Source organism: Plasmodium falciparum (genome assembly GCF_000002765.6).
Source record: "Plasmodium falciparum 3D7 genome assembly, chromosome: 6".
Taxonomy (NCBI): domain Eukaryota; phylum Apicomplexa; class Aconoidasida; order Haemosporida; family Plasmodiidae; genus Plasmodium; species Plasmodium falciparum.
The window spans coordinates 479,353-502,500 of record NC_004327.3 but is presented as its reverse complement, the minus strand read 5'-3'; the positions used below and the strand labels follow the sequence as shown (position 1 = coordinate 502,500).

Genomic DNA, 23,148 nt, shown 5'->3' with positions numbered 1-23,148 from the left:
TTTTTTTTTTAATAAAGTATTTTATAATAATATTGAATATATTTGAAGATTCTTTTTTCATTTCCATGTTTATATATACACATATATAAATATATATATATATATATATATATATATATATATATATATATGTATGTATGTATGTATGTTTGAATTTTTTTTTTTTATATTTTTTGTAAACGTTAACAACATATATGCTTATATATATATATATATATAGTGCACACTTAAGAATATAAAGAGGTAAAAAAAAAAAAAAAAAAAAAAAAAAAATAAATAAAAGATAAAATAAAATAAAAAAAAAAAAAATAAAAAAAATAACATAAATGATAGAGATAGAGATAGAGATAGAGAAAAAGAAAGAAAGAAAAAAAAAAAAAAAAAAAAGAAACACCTTTATACTAATAAAAGAATTAATTTTATATTATTTTATATGCATAAAAACGTACAAAAATGTATTCATGTTCATAATAATATTACATAATATATTTAACCTGTACATCCACATAACCTTAATTTTTTTTTTTTTTTTTTTTTTTTTAATGTATCAATTTATATTTTATTGCTGTTTCATATAATTTTAATATGTTTTAATAATTGTTTATATATTATCATAAAATTTAATGAATATTCATGAATATTTTTACATCTTCGTATATATTTTTATGTATTTTGAAATATGCATCCTCATATGTTTTTTATTATATCTCTTTATATATTTATATACATATTCATACATTGATTTGTATTTCAACATATCACAGTACCTTTTTATGTATCGATGTATCTTTTTATATGTTGATATATCTTTTTATATTTATGATATATCTCTTTATATTTATGATATATCGCTTTTTATATCATTATATGTGATTTTATATTTTCCTATATGTTTATATACCATTCTATATATGCATATGTTTTTTTATGTTTATTTTTTTCATATATTTTACATAAATTGTTTCTTTTCTATTATTTTTTTTTACTTTATGTTTAAAAAAAAATTTAAATAAGTCTCTTAAAAATATCTTTAGTTCTATGTATGTATGTACATATATATATATATATATATATATATATTAATGTGTGTAGAAATATTTTTATATAATTTTACTATACACATATTGAATAAGTTATCATAAAGAAGAACTATTAGAATATTTATATATGTTTTTATGTACACACTTTTAACCTAAGAAATTACTAGTGTAAACATATATATATTATACGTACATATATATATATATATATATATATATATATATATGTGTGGTTAACTTTTTTATTTTGTTTCTGCTCATCTTTATCAACATTTCTCACATAAGAGTTAGGTCACTTTATAATTTTATTATATTTGAGAATGGAAGGATCTTTTCGTAGTGCAGATAAACGTAATTCCTCATGTGTAAGAAAAGTTGATGCCATGCAGAATGAAATGAAAGCAGTTGAGAATAATATAAACAGTACGAGTAATATAAGTAGCTCAAGCAATGCTAGTTTTATGAAAAATTTTAACAATTATGATATACCTGAACAATTCATAAATTATTCATCAGAATTCAAAGATTCATATGCTGAGGAGCATTTAAATTCTTATGAATATAATTTGGGTATGAATAACAATCATATGAACAATGCAAATATGTATATGAAGAATAATGATGGTTATAATAACTATTATAAAATGAATGATATGTTGGGAGGAATAATACTTCCTAATAATAATCAATTGAATAATATGGATAATATGAACAATATGGATAATATGAACAATATGGATGATATGAACAATGTGGATGATATGAACAATATGGATAATATGAACAATATGGATGATATGAACAATGTGGATGATATGAACAATGTGGATGATATGAACAATATGGATGATATGAACAATATGGATAATATGAACAATATGGATAATATGAATAACATGGATAATATGAATATTATAGATAATATAAATAATGTAGATAATATAAATAATGTAGATAATATAAATAATGTGGATAATATAAATAATGTAGATAATATAAATAATGTAGATAATATAAATAATGTAGATAATATAAATAATGTAGATAATATAAATAATGTAGATAATATAAATAATGTAGATAATATAAATAATATGAATAACATGTATCATATGAATAATATAAATTATATGAATCGTATTAATAATATGAGTTATTTAAATAATACTATTCCATTAAACTGCATAAATGTTTTTAATCATATAAATGACAATTTACGAAATAATCTTATTTCTTATAATAATAATAATAATGATGATGAACAAATGAATTGTAATAAAAATGTAGAACATAATAATAACAATATGGATGGAACCAACAATAGTAATATGAATTACTCAAATAATGAAGGTTCCAATATTGCTCCGAATATCTATTTAAATAAGAATTCGGGATATGAAAATTGCTACGAAATAAATGAGAATTCTGACAAGGTTACTATAGGAAGTTACAATAATGAAGATAATAAATTTAATATGAACAAAATGCATGTAATAAAAAACGAAATGGATGGAAATGCAAATGACAATAAAATTGAAAATGAAGATGTGAATATACCAATATGTGGGTCATCAAAGTCTCCCTTAAATATACAAAATAATAATATAGAAATTAATCACATGCGTGATAATTTCCTATCGAACGATATAATGAACACTATTCCATATAGCCCCCCTACCAAAAAAATAAAGATTGAAAAAAGGATGATGATGAAAAATATTATGCATCCTAATGTTATAAAAAATATGGATGAAAATAATATGGATATGGATAAAATGAGTGCCAATAATATTGATATGAATAAAATGAGTGTTAATAATATTGATATGAATAAAATGTGTGCCACTAATGTTGATATTAACAAAATGAGTGTTAATAATATTGATATTAACAAAATGTGTGGCAATAATATTGATATTAACAAAATGTGTGGCAATAATATTGATATGGATCACATGAACAGCAACAATAATGATTTGATTAATATGAACAAGTACAATATTCATATGAATATTAATAATAAGATTCCAAATAAATTTGATGCAAATGAAAATATTAGGATCGGTAAAACGGACCATCCTAAATATTTAAATGGTAAGGATTATGCCTATACACGAAGCTGTTATAATGAAAATAATATTGAGTATAATGAAAATGAAAATAATGATATAAAAGGGAATAAAAATATTATTAGGAAAAATAATATTATGAATTTTAATACTAATAATAATAATAATAATAATGATAATGATAGTAGTAATAATAATAATAATAGTAATAATAATAATAATAGTAATAATAGTAATAATAATATTAATAACAATAATAGTAATAATAGTAATAACAATAATAATAATAATAATAATAACAATAATAATAATAATAATAATAATAATAAAAATAATAATAACAATAGTAATAATAATAATAATAGTTATAATAATAATAATAGTAATAATAATAATAATGCTCAAATAACTTATGGTGAAAATATTTATAGTACTAGTAATTATCAAAATAATAATTTTTATGAAAAAAATAATTTTGTTGAAATAAAAAGAATAAATATAAATGAAAATTTTTGTGATGAAAAAAATAAAGAATTAAAAAAAAATATGGTTCCAAAAAATCAAGATACTTTAAATGAAGTAACTAATAAGATTCTTATAAATAAAAATGCAGAATTAACTAACCAAAAAAATTTAAAAAAAAAAATGCGTGCAAATATTAATGCATGCCTATCAGGTAGTAATAATAATATAAATAATAACAATATAATTTTTTATAATGAATTTATAAAGGATGATAATTATTATAATAATATATGTTTAAATAATGAAGAATTAAATAATAATAATAATAATAATATCCTATTTAATGATAATAAAAATTGCAATTATAAGAATCTTCATTTAAACAGTACAATTAATTTTAATCGTAACAATAATAACAATAATATTGATAATAATAATAATAATATTAATATTAATAATAATATTAATATTAATAATATTAAAAACAATAATGATTATTATATTAAATATAATAATTTAAATGAATTTAAAGAAGAAGAAGAAAAAGAAGAAAAAGAAAAAGAAAAAGAAAAAAAAAAAATAGAAAAAAAAGATAACGAAAAAGAAAAAGAAAAATTACCAAATGAACAAGAAGAAGAACAACAAAGGGAAATAATTAAAAAAGGAAAAACACAAAACATAAACTCAAATAAAAAAATTACAAAGTGTATTAATTCATCCAATTCATCATCGTATTTGATGAATTATGATAATAACAATAATAATTATATAAAAGAAAATACAAAAAATCTTGCTGAATTTCAAAATATTAATAATATAAATAATTTAACCTCTAATAATTGTCCCCATGTTTTAAATGTTTCATCATTAAACGTAAAAAATATGGAAAATCAAATGGCAAGAAATAATTCGAGTTTTAATAATATAAACAATAATCATCTTAATAATGATATGCATAATTTTAATCAACATTTACATAATTTGAAACATATTAATAACCCAATTAATTTAAGTACTCATGGTAGTCTTCAAAAAAATAATGTGCAAATGAGAATGAATACAAAAAAAATAGTACCAGAAGAAAATATAGAAATGGAATCTTTTATGAATATAAATAAGAATTCCTCAAATATAAATTTTATTGAACATAATATGATGAATAATAATATAAATGCATATTATAATAATAATAATAATAATATGATAAATAATGGTACTAATGAAACTCCTAAAAGAACTCATAGAGCATCATTAAATATAATGCAAAATATTAACATACCTCAAAAAAATAACTTTACATTAAATTCTAATAAAAATGATGTTGTTATGAATAATATAAATTCATATCATGTACAACATGTAAATTATGAAGATATGGAAAATAAAAATGCCTATCCTAAAAATTTCATAAATAATTTAGAAAATCACCAAATGACTACTACTATTGATGGTAACAAAAAAAGAGTTAGCGAACATAGTGGTGATCTAAATCGAATGTTGAATAATAATTTAAATACTCCTCCTAATAATATAAATAATACAAATAATATAAATAATATAAATAATATAAATAACAATGTTAATATTGTTAAAGGTAAAACTGTACAAATGAATTCTCCTTTAAAAAATATGACGAATTCGCTCCATGCTAATAATTATAATATAAATAAAATGATGGTGTATCCACCACAAAATATTATTACACATGGTAATACTACTACTAATATTACTACCACTAATAATAACAATAATAATAATAATAATAATAGTGGATATAATAACAATGTTTATCCTTATGATAATAAGGTGGATAACTCTAATAACAATCCTACAAATAATGATTTCATTAATCATTTAAATAATGACACACAAAATAGAAAAAAATATTTGGCTAGCAGTCATGCAGCAAACATGCAAAATTCTGGAAATCACGTTTATATAAATAATATTAGTATTAATAATAATGTAAACAACATGAAAAATAATAATATGAATAATAATAATAATATGATAAGCAAAAATAGCTTGGCTAATATTAATAATAACAACAATATGAATAATATGAACAATAAGATGAACCATATGAACAATATGAACAATATGAACAATAATATGAACAATTTGAACAATAGCATAAATAATAATAATATGAATAATATTAATGTTGGTAATAACGTTCTTGTTGGTTATAAAAATGTCTCAAATAATAATAGAAACATAAATAATGATAATAATAACGTAATATTAAATCCTAATTATGATATGATCAGCAGAAATGAAAACACACAAAATAATAATTTAAATATGGCAAACGTACAAAACGTTTACAGTAATAATAATACTGGAGGTTTTCTTGTAAATAAAGATTATGTTGTAAATAAAAATATGATAAATGAAAACAAAGTATCTAATTTAGAAACAACTCATCCATATAACCATATAGATAATAAAATGATGACTGACTTCAACAATAATAATAATAACAGTAATATTAATAATAATAAAAGTGGTGCAAATATAAATTATAATAACATGTACAATCAAAATATACACAACCGAATGAATAATACTAATACAATTGTACAAAATAATGTTCGCTCAAGCATTTTATTAAATAATAAGAATAATAGTAATAGTAGTAATAATAATAATTTACCATATGATAAAGAAAATGTAACTAATATAAAATATGATTTATTAAATAATAAGAATGTTCATAACAATATACCATTTATTGGAACCAAAATAAATCTTAATAATTCATTGGTTCAATTAAATAATAATATGAATAAAAATATATTATCGGAAGATATAAATAAAAATGGAGATATCCTAAATTCATTTAATGGAAATGCATTACCAATTAATTATGATCGAAATGAATATGCATCTTCATATTCTGAAAAAAATACAAACATAAATGAAACATATATGAATTCTATGATAAACTCAAAAAACAATAGTATTCATTTAAATCAGATGTTTACAAAAAATACTATAACATCTAACAAAAATAGTAGTAATGAAAAACAAATAATGAATAGAAAAAAATTAACAAAAACACAAAATATAAATAATTTAAAAGCAACAGATATTAATTCAAACATTAATTTTATTAATCATATAAATAATAATAGTGATGTAAAGAGAATGAGTAATTTCAATATCCATCGAGATGGTATGTATTTGAAAGATGAACAAAACACAGTTACACAAGATATTAAAAAGGTATGTACTAATATATCATCAAATTATGGTTCTTTAAATTATGTAAATCGTGATATGATGAATCAAAGCAAAAATAATAATACGATTAACAATAACGTGAACAATAATAATACGATTAACAATAACGTGAACAATACTAATATGATTAACAATAACGTGCACAATACTAATATGATTAACAATAACGCGAACAATACTAATATGATTCATCATAACATGAACAATACTAATATGATTCATCATAACATGAACAATACTAATATGATTAACCATAACATGAACAATACTAATATGATTAACCATAACGTGAACAATACTAATATGATTAACCATAACGTGAACAATACTAATATGATTAACCATAACGTGAACAATAATAATAATATGGCAGGAAACAATTTTGTTGTTGGACTTTTAAGAAATGAAAATCATTCAAAAGATCATGAAATACCAAATAATTTAGGTAATATGAATAATTATAGTGAATATGTTAAAAATAATTATTCTGTCGTAAACGATCCCAAAGTTCTTAATGCAAATAATAAGGAAAACACGAATAGTCCATATAATAATACTTCTCATGATCGTGTTAATAATAATAATAATAATAATAAATATAATAATAATTATAACAAAACTATAGATCATGCTTCTTCAAATAATAATATAGCATCTTCCTCATGTGTAAATTTAAAAAATTTAATTAATATAAATAAAAATTTCAATGTATTAATGAATAATATAAACGTAGATCAATCATCTTTAAATATGAATGCTCAAAGTAATAACATGTATGATTCTTATGGTAAAGAAAATATTGGTATTATAAATAATATGGAGAACCAAGAACAATTAGAAAATAACAGTAATAATATGATGTATGCATCAAATAGAAGTTTAATAAATCCATATATGAATATTATGAACATGAAAGGAAATGTCAACATGAACAATAATATGAACAATAATATGAACAATAGCATGAACACTAATATGAACAATAATATGAACAATAGCATGAACAATAGCATGAACAATAATATGAACAATAATATGAACAATAATATGAACAATAGTATGAACAATAATATGGTATTAAATAGAAATTCCTTATCTTTAAATAATATGAATTTAATGAATGATTTAAATTTGAATGGAAATTCATATGTTGATTATAAATTTAATGGGAATATACCAAATGAAGAATTATACAATTTACATATGATTCAAAATAATGATATAAAAAATAATTTAAAAAAAGTGGTACCAAAGAGAAGAAAACAAGAAAATAAATCAAATGAATCTCCTAATACTGTAAATGTTTTAGGTGGTACAAAACGACCAAGAAAAAAGAAAAAAGATAATGTATCTTCAGAATCATCAAATAATGAATTATTATTAAAAAATAAAAAGATGAGTAAAAGCACAAAGGGAAGAAAACCAAAAGATAAAAATTTATCACAACCTAATGTTCATGAAGAACTAAATAATTCTTATATTTCTAATGATAATTCTTCAAACGTTTTAAATAAAAATATCATGGATAATATGGGAAATGATATAAAAAATGATGTAAAAAATGATGTAAAAAATGATATAAAAAATGATATAAAAAATGATATAAAAAATGATAATCAATATGTTAATAATATGACCCTGAACAATGCTACCTCTGCTTCTAGCGTGAGTGCTAATAATAATATATCTCAAATGAATAATTTATATTCTGATGAATCAAAAGCTTATAATACGTATAACATGAATCAGAAATATATAAATGATAATATTCAAATGAATAATAACATTATCCCTGTAAATAATAATAACAATAATATTAACACTACTACGAATAATAATAATAATAATAATAATAATATGCATGATAATCAAATGAACGAAAAAATCATCACGAATAAAAGTAAAACTATGAGTACCACAAAAAATGTGTTGTATGAACAAAAATATGAAAGGAATCATTCAGAAAACATGTCCATTTATATGAAAAATGTTATGCATGCTAATGATAAATTAAGTAATAGTAATGTATCAATGAAAAAAGATACGTCATCATTATATCCAAATAAACTAGAGATACAAGCACAAATGAATAACATACATAAAGATAACCAATTATTACAAAATAGGTATAATGTAAACAATAATGAAGGAAATAATAATGTGATTAATAAAAGTCAGGGTACGCACGGAAATGATTCAACAATGAATAATGCAAATATATACACGTATGTTGACGAAATATTTGGTGATCCAAATAATATAAACAAGGTTAATTCACACAATGAAAATGTGAATAAAAGTGTGGATCAAAATATAAATACAAATATTAATACACAACCTAATACAGACTTGAATACAGACATGAATACAGACATGAATACAGATGTGAATACAGACGTGAACACACATTTAAATACACACATAAATACCGATATAAATACCGACATAAATACAGATATAAATACAGACATAAATACTGACATAAATACAGACATTAACACACATATAAATACAGAAATAAATACAGACATAAATACATACATTAATACAGACATTAATACAGACATTAATACAGACATTAATACAGACATTAATACAGACATTAATAGACATATTAGTGCTGATATAAAGTATGAAAATAATAATATTCCTGACAGTTCACGAAATGTTCAAGGAACTATTTGCGAAGATGAACAAAAAAAAATCCATAAGCTTGAAAATGTTCCAAAAGTAGAGAATGATAATGTGCAATTAAATAAAGACCATCTTAACAATAATAAAAATTTGAATGAAATGAATAGGGGAGAAGAATATGCTCACAATGTAACTTTGTCGACAGATAACCAAAGTAATGAATACAAAAATAATATAGAGAATAATGCTGATGTGGTTGAACAAAATATGGATGATAATAATAATAATATGGATATGAATGATTCTCATTTAAATGATATGAACAAAGTAATTAATATTACTAATAATAGTGTCATAAATAAATCTTTTGTGGAAATAATGGAGAATGAATATCCTGATGATGCTTTTGAAAATGTGAATGATAATAATAGAGATGAAAAGGTTATTTCATGTAATGAAAATTTTGTACATAAAGAAAATAATATCATAATATTATCAAAGAATACAGAAGATAGTAATGCAAATATGTACCAGATTAAAAATCGAGCATTTGATATATATTTAAATGAAAGCACAAAAAATAGAATAGAAACAGATAAGAATAACAATAATGTTAATGATAATGTTAATGATAATGTTAATGATAATGTTAATGATAATGATAATGATAATGATATTAACCGTATGAATAGTAATGATGATAATATGGAAAGTCATAAAATCTATAATAATAATGAGAATGTTAATAGTAACAATAATTTTGATTCGTCTAATGCGAATAATAATCAACTAGAAGAAAATTTAAGAAATGGAATTTCCACAACAGATTGTGCAGATTGTGCTGATAGTTTAGTTACTTCAAATTCTAATATAGGTGAAGAATTTAATGAAGGAAGTGCTGTATTAATCGGTTCATTTAGTGATCATGTACATATACATATGGATGAGAATGAAATATTAAGAAACCAAATGAAAGATGATATTTTGGATAATTTAATAAATATTAATTTCAAAGATGAAATTAAAAGAATAATACAAAATGCTGAAGCCACATTTAATATAAATGAACAAAGTGAACAAATCATTTTTAATATCTTTAAACAAGTAGATAATTCAAACTTTCTAGAAATATTAAAAGAAGTAATGGTGAAGAAAAATAACTTGTCAAACATGGATTATTTTAAAATCACCAATTATGAGAGAAAAATAATCAATCATAAAAATTTTGTTCATAATAGTAAGTTTCAAAAATAATATTCTTACATAGTTTAAACGTGAAAAATGTTCATAATAATTATGAAACGTGTATTTCTTTTATTCAATATATATATATATATATATATATATATATATATATATATTTATATATTTATATACATATTTATTTTATAAATAGGTAATAGATCAAAATTAGTTACACTTCAGTATGAAGAAAACGATCAAAATAATACCTCAAGAAATATGAACTGGTACGTATTTTTCATAAAGGAAATTAAATATAAAAGAATAAATAAATTAACATATATATATTTATATATATATATTTATATAATGTTTATATTCATTTTATACAATTTTAATAATTTATGTACATATAATTTTTTTTAATTTATATAGTATTGTAAGATCGGAAAATTGCTTGTTAGGAAGTGATAAAAAAAAAATTATCGATAAAATAATTAATTCAAATTTTGATATCACTTTAACAAGCACATCCTTAGCTAGTACATCCATTGTCAATACATTTAAAGAGGATGAATATGAGTAAGTTTATAAAATTTTTTAATAATACAACATATATATATATATATATATATATGTATATGTAATATATTATGTATAGAACATTTATGTCATTTTATTATTATTTTTTTTTTTAAAGATTATTAGATTCTTTTACTTGCGAATATTTTTGTTTTTCTGTTTGTGTTAAGAATGAATTTAACACCTATTTGGAATTTTACAAAAACATAGTGGTAAATAAATAAAAATATAAAATATGTAAATAGTATACATTTATATAATTTATATTTTAAAAAATATATAAATTTTTATTTTATTTTTTTCATATGTTCCTTATTTTTTAGCGCCCAGACAACAATGATGATGAATCTGGTAAATTTTATATAAGAGCACAATGCAAAGATTATGATACCTTTTTTGAAAGTTTTGTAGACTTTCTAATTTAATCATAACAAATTCTTTTTTTCCCCAACGACTGTTGATAAAAATATTTATTATTTATAAATATATTTTTATACAACAAATTAATATAAAACAAAAAGAAAAAAAAAAAATATATATATATATATTTTTTTTTTTTATTTTTTTTTTATTTTTTTTTTATTTTTTTTTTATTTGATCTATTATATATATTATATATATATATATATAATATATGTATGTATGTATGTATGTGAATATACATACATTTTTAATATGATTTAAAAACACCTTAAAAAATCTTAAAAACTATTTAACATTTATATTAAACAAAAGATTATTATATATGTATGGTTAATAAAATCATGACTATTTTTAAAAAATTATAATAATTAAATATATATATTATATACATATATATATATAACCTTTCATGATTGGTTTAGAAAAAAAAAAAAATCTTATATTTACAACATTGGATATTTTTATTAAGAATGGAAATATACGTTTTCATAAAAAAGCGATAAAATATATTGAAACATATAACAACACGGATGATTTCATAAAGTTTGCTGTTTTTTAAATGTTTTTTTTTTTTAAAGTAGCATCATTAAATGTGCTTGTTTTTTTTTGGTGGGGGGATTTTTTAAAAACAAAAACTATTACATATAAATAATATATATATATATATATATATATATATTAATTATATATAGTTGTATTATAATATTTTCTTTTCATTTCCATTTTATTCAAATATTTTTTTTTCCCTTTATATAATTTTCGCTTTTTTAATATAAAAGAATATTGAAAATATTTAAGATATTTTTTATATATAAATAAAAGAGGAAAACAAATATATATATGTACTTATAAAAAAAAAAATTATTCTTTTTGTAATAATAAAATAAAAGATTTACATGTTATTTTATTTATATTATATATAATATATTTTTTTTTAATGGCACAACAAATAAAATCATTACATATATATATATATATTATGTATTGTTGTTAAGCCCATATAAAATAAAATAAAAATTGTATATTTTTTATGAAGCTATAATAAAATAATGCTAGAGTTGTAGGGGTTTGTTTTATATACCTTATATTTATTATAGGCATTTAAATATTATACATATATATATATATATATATATATATATAATATAATAATATGCTTTTTTATTATTGCTCTTCTTTTTCCCTTTTTCGCATATAATATATAATATATTATTAATATTATATATATATTTTTTTTTTTTTCCCTATATTTATTTATACATATATATACATGATTATTTTATAATTATACATACATTTTTTAATATGAATAAAAATATTTATATATATATTATATATATAATATATTTATATAATAAATACTTTATATAAATTTATATAAATTTTTTTTTTTTTTTTTCCAATTAAAAATAATAGAAGAAAAAAAATTAAAATAAAAAGTGTTATTTAATATTATTTTGAAAATTTATTTCAAGAATATATTTTTAAAATTGTTTTTTCAATTTTTATCATCTTAATTAAACTTTATAAATTTATTTGAATTTTATTTATTATTATCTTTATATATTAAAAATGGTAATAAAAAGAAGAAAAAGAAAAAAAAAAAAAACACTTATAAATATATAAATAATTTATATATATAAATCAGCGTTATTATAAAATGAAAATAAATAAATATATAAATATATAAATATATATATATAATGAATAGATTAATAAAAATAAGAAAATCAAAAGAAATATATACCCCTTTAATATTTTAGTTAACATATATATATATATATATATATATATATATATATATGAATATACATTAGTTAAAATATTTTCCTTGATTATGTTTATATTTATGAATTTTTTTTTTTTTTTTTGAAGGGATCAATTAAACGTTTTAGATTAAAACAAAGACTTGGAAAATGCAGAAGGCAAAATAGGCCTGTACCCCATTGGTATAGATTAAAGAAAGATACAAAAATAAGGTAAGGCTTAAACAAAAATATATTTATATATATGTATGTCAATGAATATATGCTATGCTATGAATAAAAAGAAAAAATTATAAAAAAACGAGTACTTTTTATTTTATGCAAAATAACTTAATGTTGTTATAATATATAACATGGATTTGTTCGTATTTGTATATAATATTATATTATATTATATTATATTATATTATATTATATTATATTATAATATGTTTTTTTTTTTTTTTTAATTTTTTTTTTTTATTAGATATAATACAAAAAGAAGACACTGGAGAAGAACCAAATTAGGATTATAAATTTATTATGACTGTTGTTCATGTGTTCATTTTTAATTTTACCCGGTGTTATAAAATGTATGAATAATGAAAATATTTAGTTATAGTACATGAATATTGATAAGAAAAACATTATAATAAATTTTTGTTTACACCTTTTTTTTTATATTCACTTTTTTTTTTTTTTTTTTTTTTTTTTATTATTATTATTAAAAAAAAGTATTTTATACATACCAATTGAACATAAGAGAAACTGAATTTTTTTTTTACATTTATAATTACCTTTTTATATTTTTTAAATATAACAATATGTAAAAAGAAATAATAATAAAAAAGAGAAAAAGAAAAAAGGAGTTCTTTATTTTACGTTAATTAAGGAAATGAAATATAATTTTCTGTATAACCTTCAATAAAACATATATATTACATATATGTACATATATAATGAATATCCACTTAATATAAATAAAAACTCTTTATTATGTAACCCTGAACATATGTTTGCTTTTTTATACCAATATAATAAGTAAATGCAAAATGTTAAATATCTATACGTTTTATATATGTCACGACCTGTTATTATTTATATAATAATAAATGTATGGTTATTTTTATTAAAACATACTCTATGGAAATATTTACCCAACGTACTATTGTGTATTTTTATATCATGTTCAAAATTATTCAATTAAAAGATAAATGTGAAACATAAATAAAATTAAAAATAAATAAAATTAAAAATAAATAAAATTAAAAATAAATAAAATTAAAAATAAATAAAATATAATTTGTTTTATCTTGTTACGATAATTATATTATATATATATATATATATATATATATATATACATTTATGTATTTTTCTTTTTTTTTTTTTTTACACTAATTTTAAAATTGTATTATTATCTTTTAATTTTTAGTACATTTGTTATATTTTTTATTTATATCATCATATTTCTTTTTGCATGTGTGTGCGCACAAAATACACAAAAATATATATATATATAAAAATAAATTAATTCTAATTGTTGCAAAAGGGAAATACTAATACAAATATTAAAGCAACTATTATAATTCGTATTTTTTTTTTTTTTTTTTTTTTTTTTGAAATGAGGCAAATATAAAAAAATATATATCATTATATAATTGGTTATACAAAATAAAAAAAATAAAAAAGGTATAACTTTTTATAAATATTTGTATTTTATATTTATTATTAATTTGTTACACAGTTTTGTTTTTTATTACATTGTAATTTTTTATTGTTCACATATATATATTATATTGTAATATTTTATTCTTTTGTATTTTATTATTTTCATTAAATAAATAAATATATATATATATATATATATATTGTCTAAGTTTTTTTAAAATTACTAACTATATATATATATATATATATATATATATATTCTCCTTTTTGTGTATCCTTTTTTGTTTTTATTTTTATTTTATTTTATTTTTATTTTATTTTTATTTTATTTTTATTTTATTTTATTGTTTTGTTTTTTGTTTGGATAAATTCGAACGATGAAGAATACAAATAAAAATAACAATATTCAGAGCGATACCTTGAGTGTTAATATTAATAATAGCAACGACTTTAACAAAGTTTTACATGAAATAAAAAAGAAAGAGACACAGAATGATAAAAGGAATAATAGTTCTAAAAGAAATGTAAAACCCCAAATAAAAACAAAAAAGGATAATGACACAAGAAATGTTACGAAAGAATATGAAAAGAATAATATAAAAAATGTAAGAAGTTTAAGTAACAATAAAAATAATACAACATATTTAAAGAAACAAAATATTGAGGATGATGAAGATGAAAAAAATATAAAATTTTATGATACTCCAATTTTCCCATATATTACCTCATTAATTCTAGATTATGAAAATGACAATAAAAAACCTGAACCCGTATCAAATGTTATCGAATCAAAAGAACAAATAAAGAGATACAATTCTCATAATAAAATTGAGAGGAAAAATACAATTTATGATATATATGAAAAAACACTAAAAAAGTTATCTATTCAAGAAGAAAATGTAGTAGAAAAAAATGAAGAACACCTTTATAATAGTAAAAGCTTAGAACATAAAAAAAGTACTACTTCTGAAGGAAGTAAAATTAAAAGCAGTGTAATCAACACAAACATCTCAAACAATTCTTTTGACGAATCTTCCTCTAATGATATATCTGTAATACAACAAAAAAATCATGAAACAAAAAAAGATACGAAAAAACCAAAACAATATCATATAAACGATGACACACTTAGAAATGATAGTAACAATTCAAATTATGATCATAATAATACATGTGAAAGTATAAATAGTTCCAATGAATATAATAATAATTATAAGAATAAAGTTCACATATATGAAAATCAAAAAGAAAAAGGGGAAAATGAAAAGGAAACACAAAACATGAAACAACAACAATATAATAATAATGTTATAAAAACCAATGAAAAGAACCATAAAGTCACAAATGCATTTGACGATTATTATATAGATGAAGAACATTTTAGACAAAGATCCATTACAATAATGCAAGACAAAAAAAAGAAAAAAAAAAACGACAGAAGTTATTCCTTGGATTCTAAATCAATTATCAGCGATGAACTTAAGGAAAAAAATAATGAAAAAGAAGATTTGAAAAAAAAGGAAATAAAAAATAATGAAGAAAAGTTAAATACAAACAAAAATGAAAGCAATCAAAATAGTAGCCATGAAAATATATATTATCAAAAAAAAACTTCTCAAAATGAAAACATTAATCATTCTTTAAATGATCAAACGTATAAAATTAAAAAGAAAAAATCATATGACAAACAATATACTCAGAAGTTATACACTAGGTCAGATATAACTACAACCGATTCTGATTCTTCAATTAATGAAAAATTAAACATATCTTATGAAATTTTTAAAAGTAAAAATGAAAATAAAATGTTTTCAATAGACCAAGAAAAGAAAAATAAAGATAGCTTATTAAAAGTTGTAAATAGCAAAAATATTTTAAATATTAGAAAAATATTAAGGATAATGAGAGAACTTTATATTGGATTTATAGGATTACAACTAATTTATTTTATTACCTATATATTATTTGGTAATAACAATGTATATTTAATTCAAATAATATCAATGTCATGTACTTTGTTTTCACTATTAGATGCTAATTATCATGGTTATTTATTAAATGGTTTTATTGATATATGTATAGCCATTTTTTTAAATATAGCTATTTTACAAAACATATCTGGGTTTAAAACATTACAATCCAATGATGTTTTGAAAAATATAACTATATCAAATATTGTTCTCCTTTATTTCTTTTCAGCCTTTTCATTTTTAAACAGTTATTTTATATACAAATTACATTCTTTAGAAAAAAAAAGCATTAATTATGTTATACGAAACATTGAATCAAAAACAGAAAAAAATATAAAAAAATCAGTATCAACTAAATAAAAAATAAAATATATATTTATATTTCATGTGCTTTTTCTTGTATTCTTTTATCTATTTTTTTTTTTTTTTTTTTTATTTCTAATAATTTGTTTACAAAAAGAAAAAAGATGATTATAGATAATGTTGACAATAATATATATATATATATAACTTTTTTTTATGTTTAAAAATATTTAAATAAATGTTTCTATACATGTATATATATATGTATGTATATTTTTTTTTTTTTTTTTATTATGTCAAACATAAAAAAGTTAAAAATAAACTCAAAAAGACATTTAATATATTTTTTTTTTTTATATATATAAATATATGTAAATATAAAATTATGCATTATAGAATTTTCTGTTGTATCGTTTCTTTTGAAAGCTATATTATAAAATAATGAAAAATTAAAATAAAGTAATATGTATATTGTATATATATATATATATATATATTTATTAGTATGAAATTATTTGATAACATTAACAAAATAAAAAAAAAAAAAAATTTAATATATTCCAAAACATATAATTTTAATATTAATTATAATATATTTTTTTAAAGTGTGCAAAAAAAAATATAAATTGTTCTATATAAATTAATTTATATATTATGCACATTATATATATGTGTGTTATAAAAATATTTTGCTTAACATATAGCTCCTTAAAAAAATATAAAGAATTTGTAAAACCTATATATTCTATTTCGTAATGTTTATAAAATTTCTTATTCATTAAAAGTTCTTTTCATTTTTGTTTCGGTTTTTTTTTCTTTAAGTTATTTCTATTAAAAAAAAATTTATATTTCATTCCTACTTTTTAATTTAAATAGAATATTGGAAAATTATACATATATTTATTGTTTTTGTTTCATTAACCAATATATATATATATATATATATATATATATAAATATTCAAATATTTGATATTTAAAAAATTCATATACTTATAACTCTTACTTTTGTTTTGTTCTGTTAAAACGTAAATAGACAAAAAAAAAACACAAATATATATATATATATATATATTTCTTTTTTTTTTTCCTTTCAAAAGAAACATGTAAAAAGAAAATATAATATGTAACATATTTTTATAACATAATATTAATGAAAAAATAAATACATTTACATAATTTCAAATCCATTAATTTTATTTTATCAAAAAAGTCCCTGTATAATTATTAAGAAAACAAATATTTACTGATTTACTTTGAAATAATGGAAAATACAGATAATGAATATAATTACAATATAGGGACTGATCATTTTGAACTACTTATAAAAAACATATGTTACGAATTAAAGAAAAGAGATAAAAATAAAAATGGATTAATATTATATAATTCATTTGTTGAAGTCATGGATTTATTTCAAATTGAATATGATAGTTCCACTATGGATTATTTAATGAAACATTGTTTAGTAACTGAAGATGGTTTTGTAAATTATAAAAAATTATTGCTTATACATGATCCTATAAAAACGATTAGAAATAATTCTGAAAATGTAACTGAGTCAATGAACCCTAAATTTATATATATTCAAGATAAATATGATGATATTGATAAATATATTGAAGAAAAGAATGAAATAATAAGAAAGTTATATTCTCAATGGGACAAATGTTTATTAAAAGATGAAGAATTCAAAGTGAAATTAATGAAGGAAAATATTGATATTACTCCAGAATTTGAAAGATCCTTGTATTTATATGGTCCAAGTAGATCATTAAGTTTTGCAAATGTAATGAAAGCATTATATATTAACGATAGCAAAAATAGAAAAAACAGAAACACTTTTATAAATAAAATAAAGGATGAAAAATGGAAAAGATTAAATGTTCATGAAGGTGCACAATGCTTCCAAGAACTTAACAGGAATCCTATAGCATGGGAAGAACCAAATATAATAAATGTACAAAATTTAATAGAAAACGTAGACACTATTTCAAAATATTTAATGGGAAAAGAAAATTTAAATATAAATAAAGAGGAAATTATAACTAAAAATTTTTTTAACAATACAATAAAGAATTTAATAAAAAATTATATTGCCAATAAAATTTCAGAGTATGATTTTTATTTATGCTTAAATAAATTGAATATATCAATAACGCAAGAATTAAATAATCTAATTAAATATCATGAAATGGACAACAATGGTAAATTTAAAGATTTTGCCACAATAATACATAGATGTATACCAAAAAATATATCACACAATTTACACACAAACGAAACACTACCAATATTTGGAAACACTGACAAATATGAAAACTTAAATTTTACATTTAATAAATAATATCCTTTTCGTAATTCGTCTTCTGATGGTTATTAATTATGTCTTTTCTAAAAATAATGAAAATAAATATTAACTTATTTATTATTAAACTGTGTTTATATGAACTTATGAAAACCAAGAACATAAACATTAAAAATGTTTATAATGTTTTTTTATAATCTATCTATAAACTTAAAAATCGTTTTTTCAATCCTTCTAAACTTTAAATACATAAAATATGGTTGTTTATATAATTATTGTTGTAATTATTACAAAATTTATGGAAAAGCAATGAACCGAAAGAAAATAAATATTCATTATAATATATATTAAATTTCCTATTTTTAATAAGTAAAAACATAATTATTATTAATTAGAGTAAATATACTTATTTTACAAGGAAAAAAAACGTTTTTTTTTTTTTTTTTTTTTCTAAGTTAATATAGCATTATGTTATATACATTAATATAATATATTTATATAACTGTTTCTTATTACATATTATTAGACATTTATTTTCATTTTTGTTACTTTTCAGAATAATTTTTTAACTTTCTTTCATTTTTGTTTAAAACCCAAATTTATATGTTATTGTATCCTTTTTTATATATACAATTAAAGATTATTATTATTATTATAATGTTTTTCTAAATTGTTTTGTTTATATTTTTATAACATTTTATTTTAAAATATATCCCCATTCAATGAAGGTATTTTTCATCGAACTCATATATGATATTGTTAAATGTTTATATAATTACAACTATATATTTTCATAAAGTAAATTAACTACAATAAGTAGAAAAGAATACATGATACCTTTATCTTTGTTATAATGTTCATTATCATCAATATTTTATTGGAAAAAATGGAAAGAAAAAAAATATATATAACATAAATTTATGTTAATGTATATGTAACTATAAAATAATTATATAATATATATATAGTAGAAGTATATTTCATGCATATTTTTTATTCTTTAAATAGTATTAAATATGATTCATTTAGTGACAATTCTTTTTGCATAAAAATTTTAAAATAACATCACAAAATATTTCTTATACGTATATGATTTTCTTGATGGTTGTTATATGTTTTTTACATTTTTACTTATATTTTTTCATTATAACATTACAATAATGTTAAAATATATATGTTATATGTTCTCATTAAATTCAGAATTAATGCTTTATTTTTATATACTACAAGCACGGAGATAATACTAATATATTTATGAAGTTATAGAATTATATTCATTAAGAATAAATCTAAAGGTATATATTATATCTGTTAAATTGAATATTTATATTTTCCTTTTAAATTTTTATTTTGTATTTAATATTTAAAATTTGTTTAACATTAGGGGAATAATAACTGGTAAATATATTTATTCAATAAATTTTATAACAAATAAGTTACACATTGTTATTTTTCCATGAGGTAAAAAAATATATATATTTATATACAAAAAATAAAAAAGAAAAAAGAATTCTATAAAATATATAATATATTTAATATAAGTATGTATTTACAATTTATTAGGTTTCTTCAAAATATTGTAAGTTGTTTATAAATATAAAGTAAAAAACGTAAAATGTTATTTCCCATATAAACAATGTTACACATCTAAAAATTATAATAATTCATCATATATTTGTATTATAACTTATGATAAAAATATTAAAATGTCTTATACACTTATATTAAATTAATAATAGAAATAAAATATAAAAAAAAAATAATAATAAATTCTCTTAATAAAAGAAAAAATGCAAAGTAATTTTTTTAAATAAAAAAGTCTATTTTAATTTTATATGAAATTAAAATATCTAAATATGCGTATTAATTAATATATATTAATTTATTATCAGATAAAATATTTTTTATATATTAAGTTTTAATATAATATTATAAAAATATATTATATATAATTAAAAAATAATTAGAAATAAATATTTAATTAATATTTATTTTTAAGTAAAATAATAAATTTAATATTTAATTTTTAAAAATATAATATATATAATTAATATATTAAATATTTTAATTATTAATTAAATTGATAATATGAAACAATTAAAAAAGAATATTTATTTAATAAATAAAATTTAATTTTAAAATATATATTTAATTATTAATTTATTAAAAAATATATATTAAATAAATAATAAATAAATTCATTAATTATATAAATAATTAATTTAAAAAATAAATTATATAATTTAACTAATTATAATAAATAAATTAAAATATATATATATTTATATATATATATATATAATTAAATTAAATAATAAATTATAATTTTTATAAAATAATAAATTAAATATTTAATAAAATTAATATATTTATTATTTAATAATATTAAAATAGTTAAATTAAATAAAATTTATTTATATTTATTTAATTAATATAATAAAATTAATTTAATTATATATATATAATATTTAATTATATTAAATATTAATTAATTAATTATTTATTTTAAATTTATTATATTTAATAAATAATATATTATAATAACATTAAATAATAAATTAAATTAATTATATATTATAAGACAATAATATTAATAAATAAAAAAAAGGAATTATTAAATATATTAATTATATTAAATTAATAATATATATATTATATAATATAAATATAAAATTAAATTAATTAAAAATAAATAGTTAATTATACATTTATAATAAATTCATTTAATTAAATAAATATAAAAATAATTCTTTAATTAATTATAATAAATATAATTAAATTATTTAATTAATATATAAAATAAATTATTTAAATATAATTAAATTAATTATAATAAATATAATTAAATATTTAATTAATATATAAAATAAATTATTTAAATATAATTTAATTCATTTTAATCATTATAACAAATAAATAAAATAATTAAAATTAAATAATAATTTATATTATTTAAAGACAAACACATTAAATTAATATATTTAATATAAATAAATTAATTAATAAAATAAATTATTATATATTGATAATATATGTATTATAATTTAACAAAAAAATATATATTATTATTTATTTTATTAATTTAAATATTAATATATTTTATTATAATAAATTAATAATTATATATTATTTATTAATTTATATAATATTTAAATTAAATATATATTATATTTTTATTTAATTATTATTTATTTAAAATAATTTAATTAATTAATATATTAATAATAAATAATAATATTATTATTTTAAATTAATATATATTAAATCTATAATATATGATTAATATTATTTAATATTAATTTATATAATTAATTAATTATTTCTTATTTTATATTTTTTATTATTATATTAATTTTTAATTAATTTTATTATATCATATTTAATTATTAATTTAATTATTTATTTAAATTATATATAATTATATTAATTATATTTACTATTTTTATTTTATTTTATATTTAATTAATTATTTATTATATTTAATTTTGATTAAAATTATATTGTTAATTTT

The 23,148-nt window shown here is 17.3% G+C and overlaps 4 protein-coding genes across 4 annotated transcripts; all 4 read left to right on the top strand.

The window, feature by feature from the left end:
* Nucleotides 1–1,360: 1,360 nt before the first annotated feature.
* Nucleotides 1,361–11,643, top strand: PF3D7_0611800 (conserved Plasmodium protein, unknown function; the record flags this gene model as incomplete). Its single annotated transcript, XM_961013.1, has 5 exons — nt 1,361–10,691; nt 10,851–10,923; nt 11,072–11,218; nt 11,337–11,430; nt 11,542–11,643. 5 exons carry the CDS (start codon nt 1,361–1,363, stop codon nt 11,641–11,643), a joined length of 9,747 nt encoding a protein of 3,248 aa, XP_966106.1.
* Nucleotides 11,644–13,213: 1,570 nt separating this feature from the next.
* On the top strand, nt 13,214–13,922 carry PF3D7_0611700 (60S ribosomal protein L39; the record flags this gene model as incomplete). The annotated part of the gene is made up of 3 exons (XM_002808677.1): nt 13,214–13,216; nt 13,517–13,620; nt 13,874–13,922. The coding sequence occupies 3 exons, from the start codon at nt 13,214–13,216 to the stop codon at nt 13,920–13,922; spliced, it is 156 nt and encodes a 51-aa protein (XP_002808723.1).
* A 1,512-nt stretch (nt 13,923–15,434) lies between these two features.
* PF3D7_0611600 (basal complex transmembrane protein 1) lies at nt 15,435–17,387 on the top strand (the record flags this gene model as incomplete). The annotated part of the gene is made up of 1 exon (XM_961012.1): nt 15,435–17,387. One exon carries the CDS (start codon nt 15,435–15,437, stop codon nt 17,385–17,387), a length of 1,953 nt encoding a protein of 650 aa, XP_966105.1.
* A 1,206-nt stretch (nt 17,388–18,593) lies between these two features.
* On the top strand, nt 18,594–19,676 carry PF3D7_0611500 (conserved protein, unknown function; the record flags this gene model as incomplete). The annotated part of the gene is made up of 1 exon (XM_961011.1): nt 18,594–19,676. One exon carries the CDS (start codon nt 18,594–18,596, stop codon nt 19,674–19,676), a length of 1,083 nt encoding a protein of 360 aa, XP_966104.1.
* Nucleotides 19,677–23,148: the final 3,472 nt, after the last annotated feature.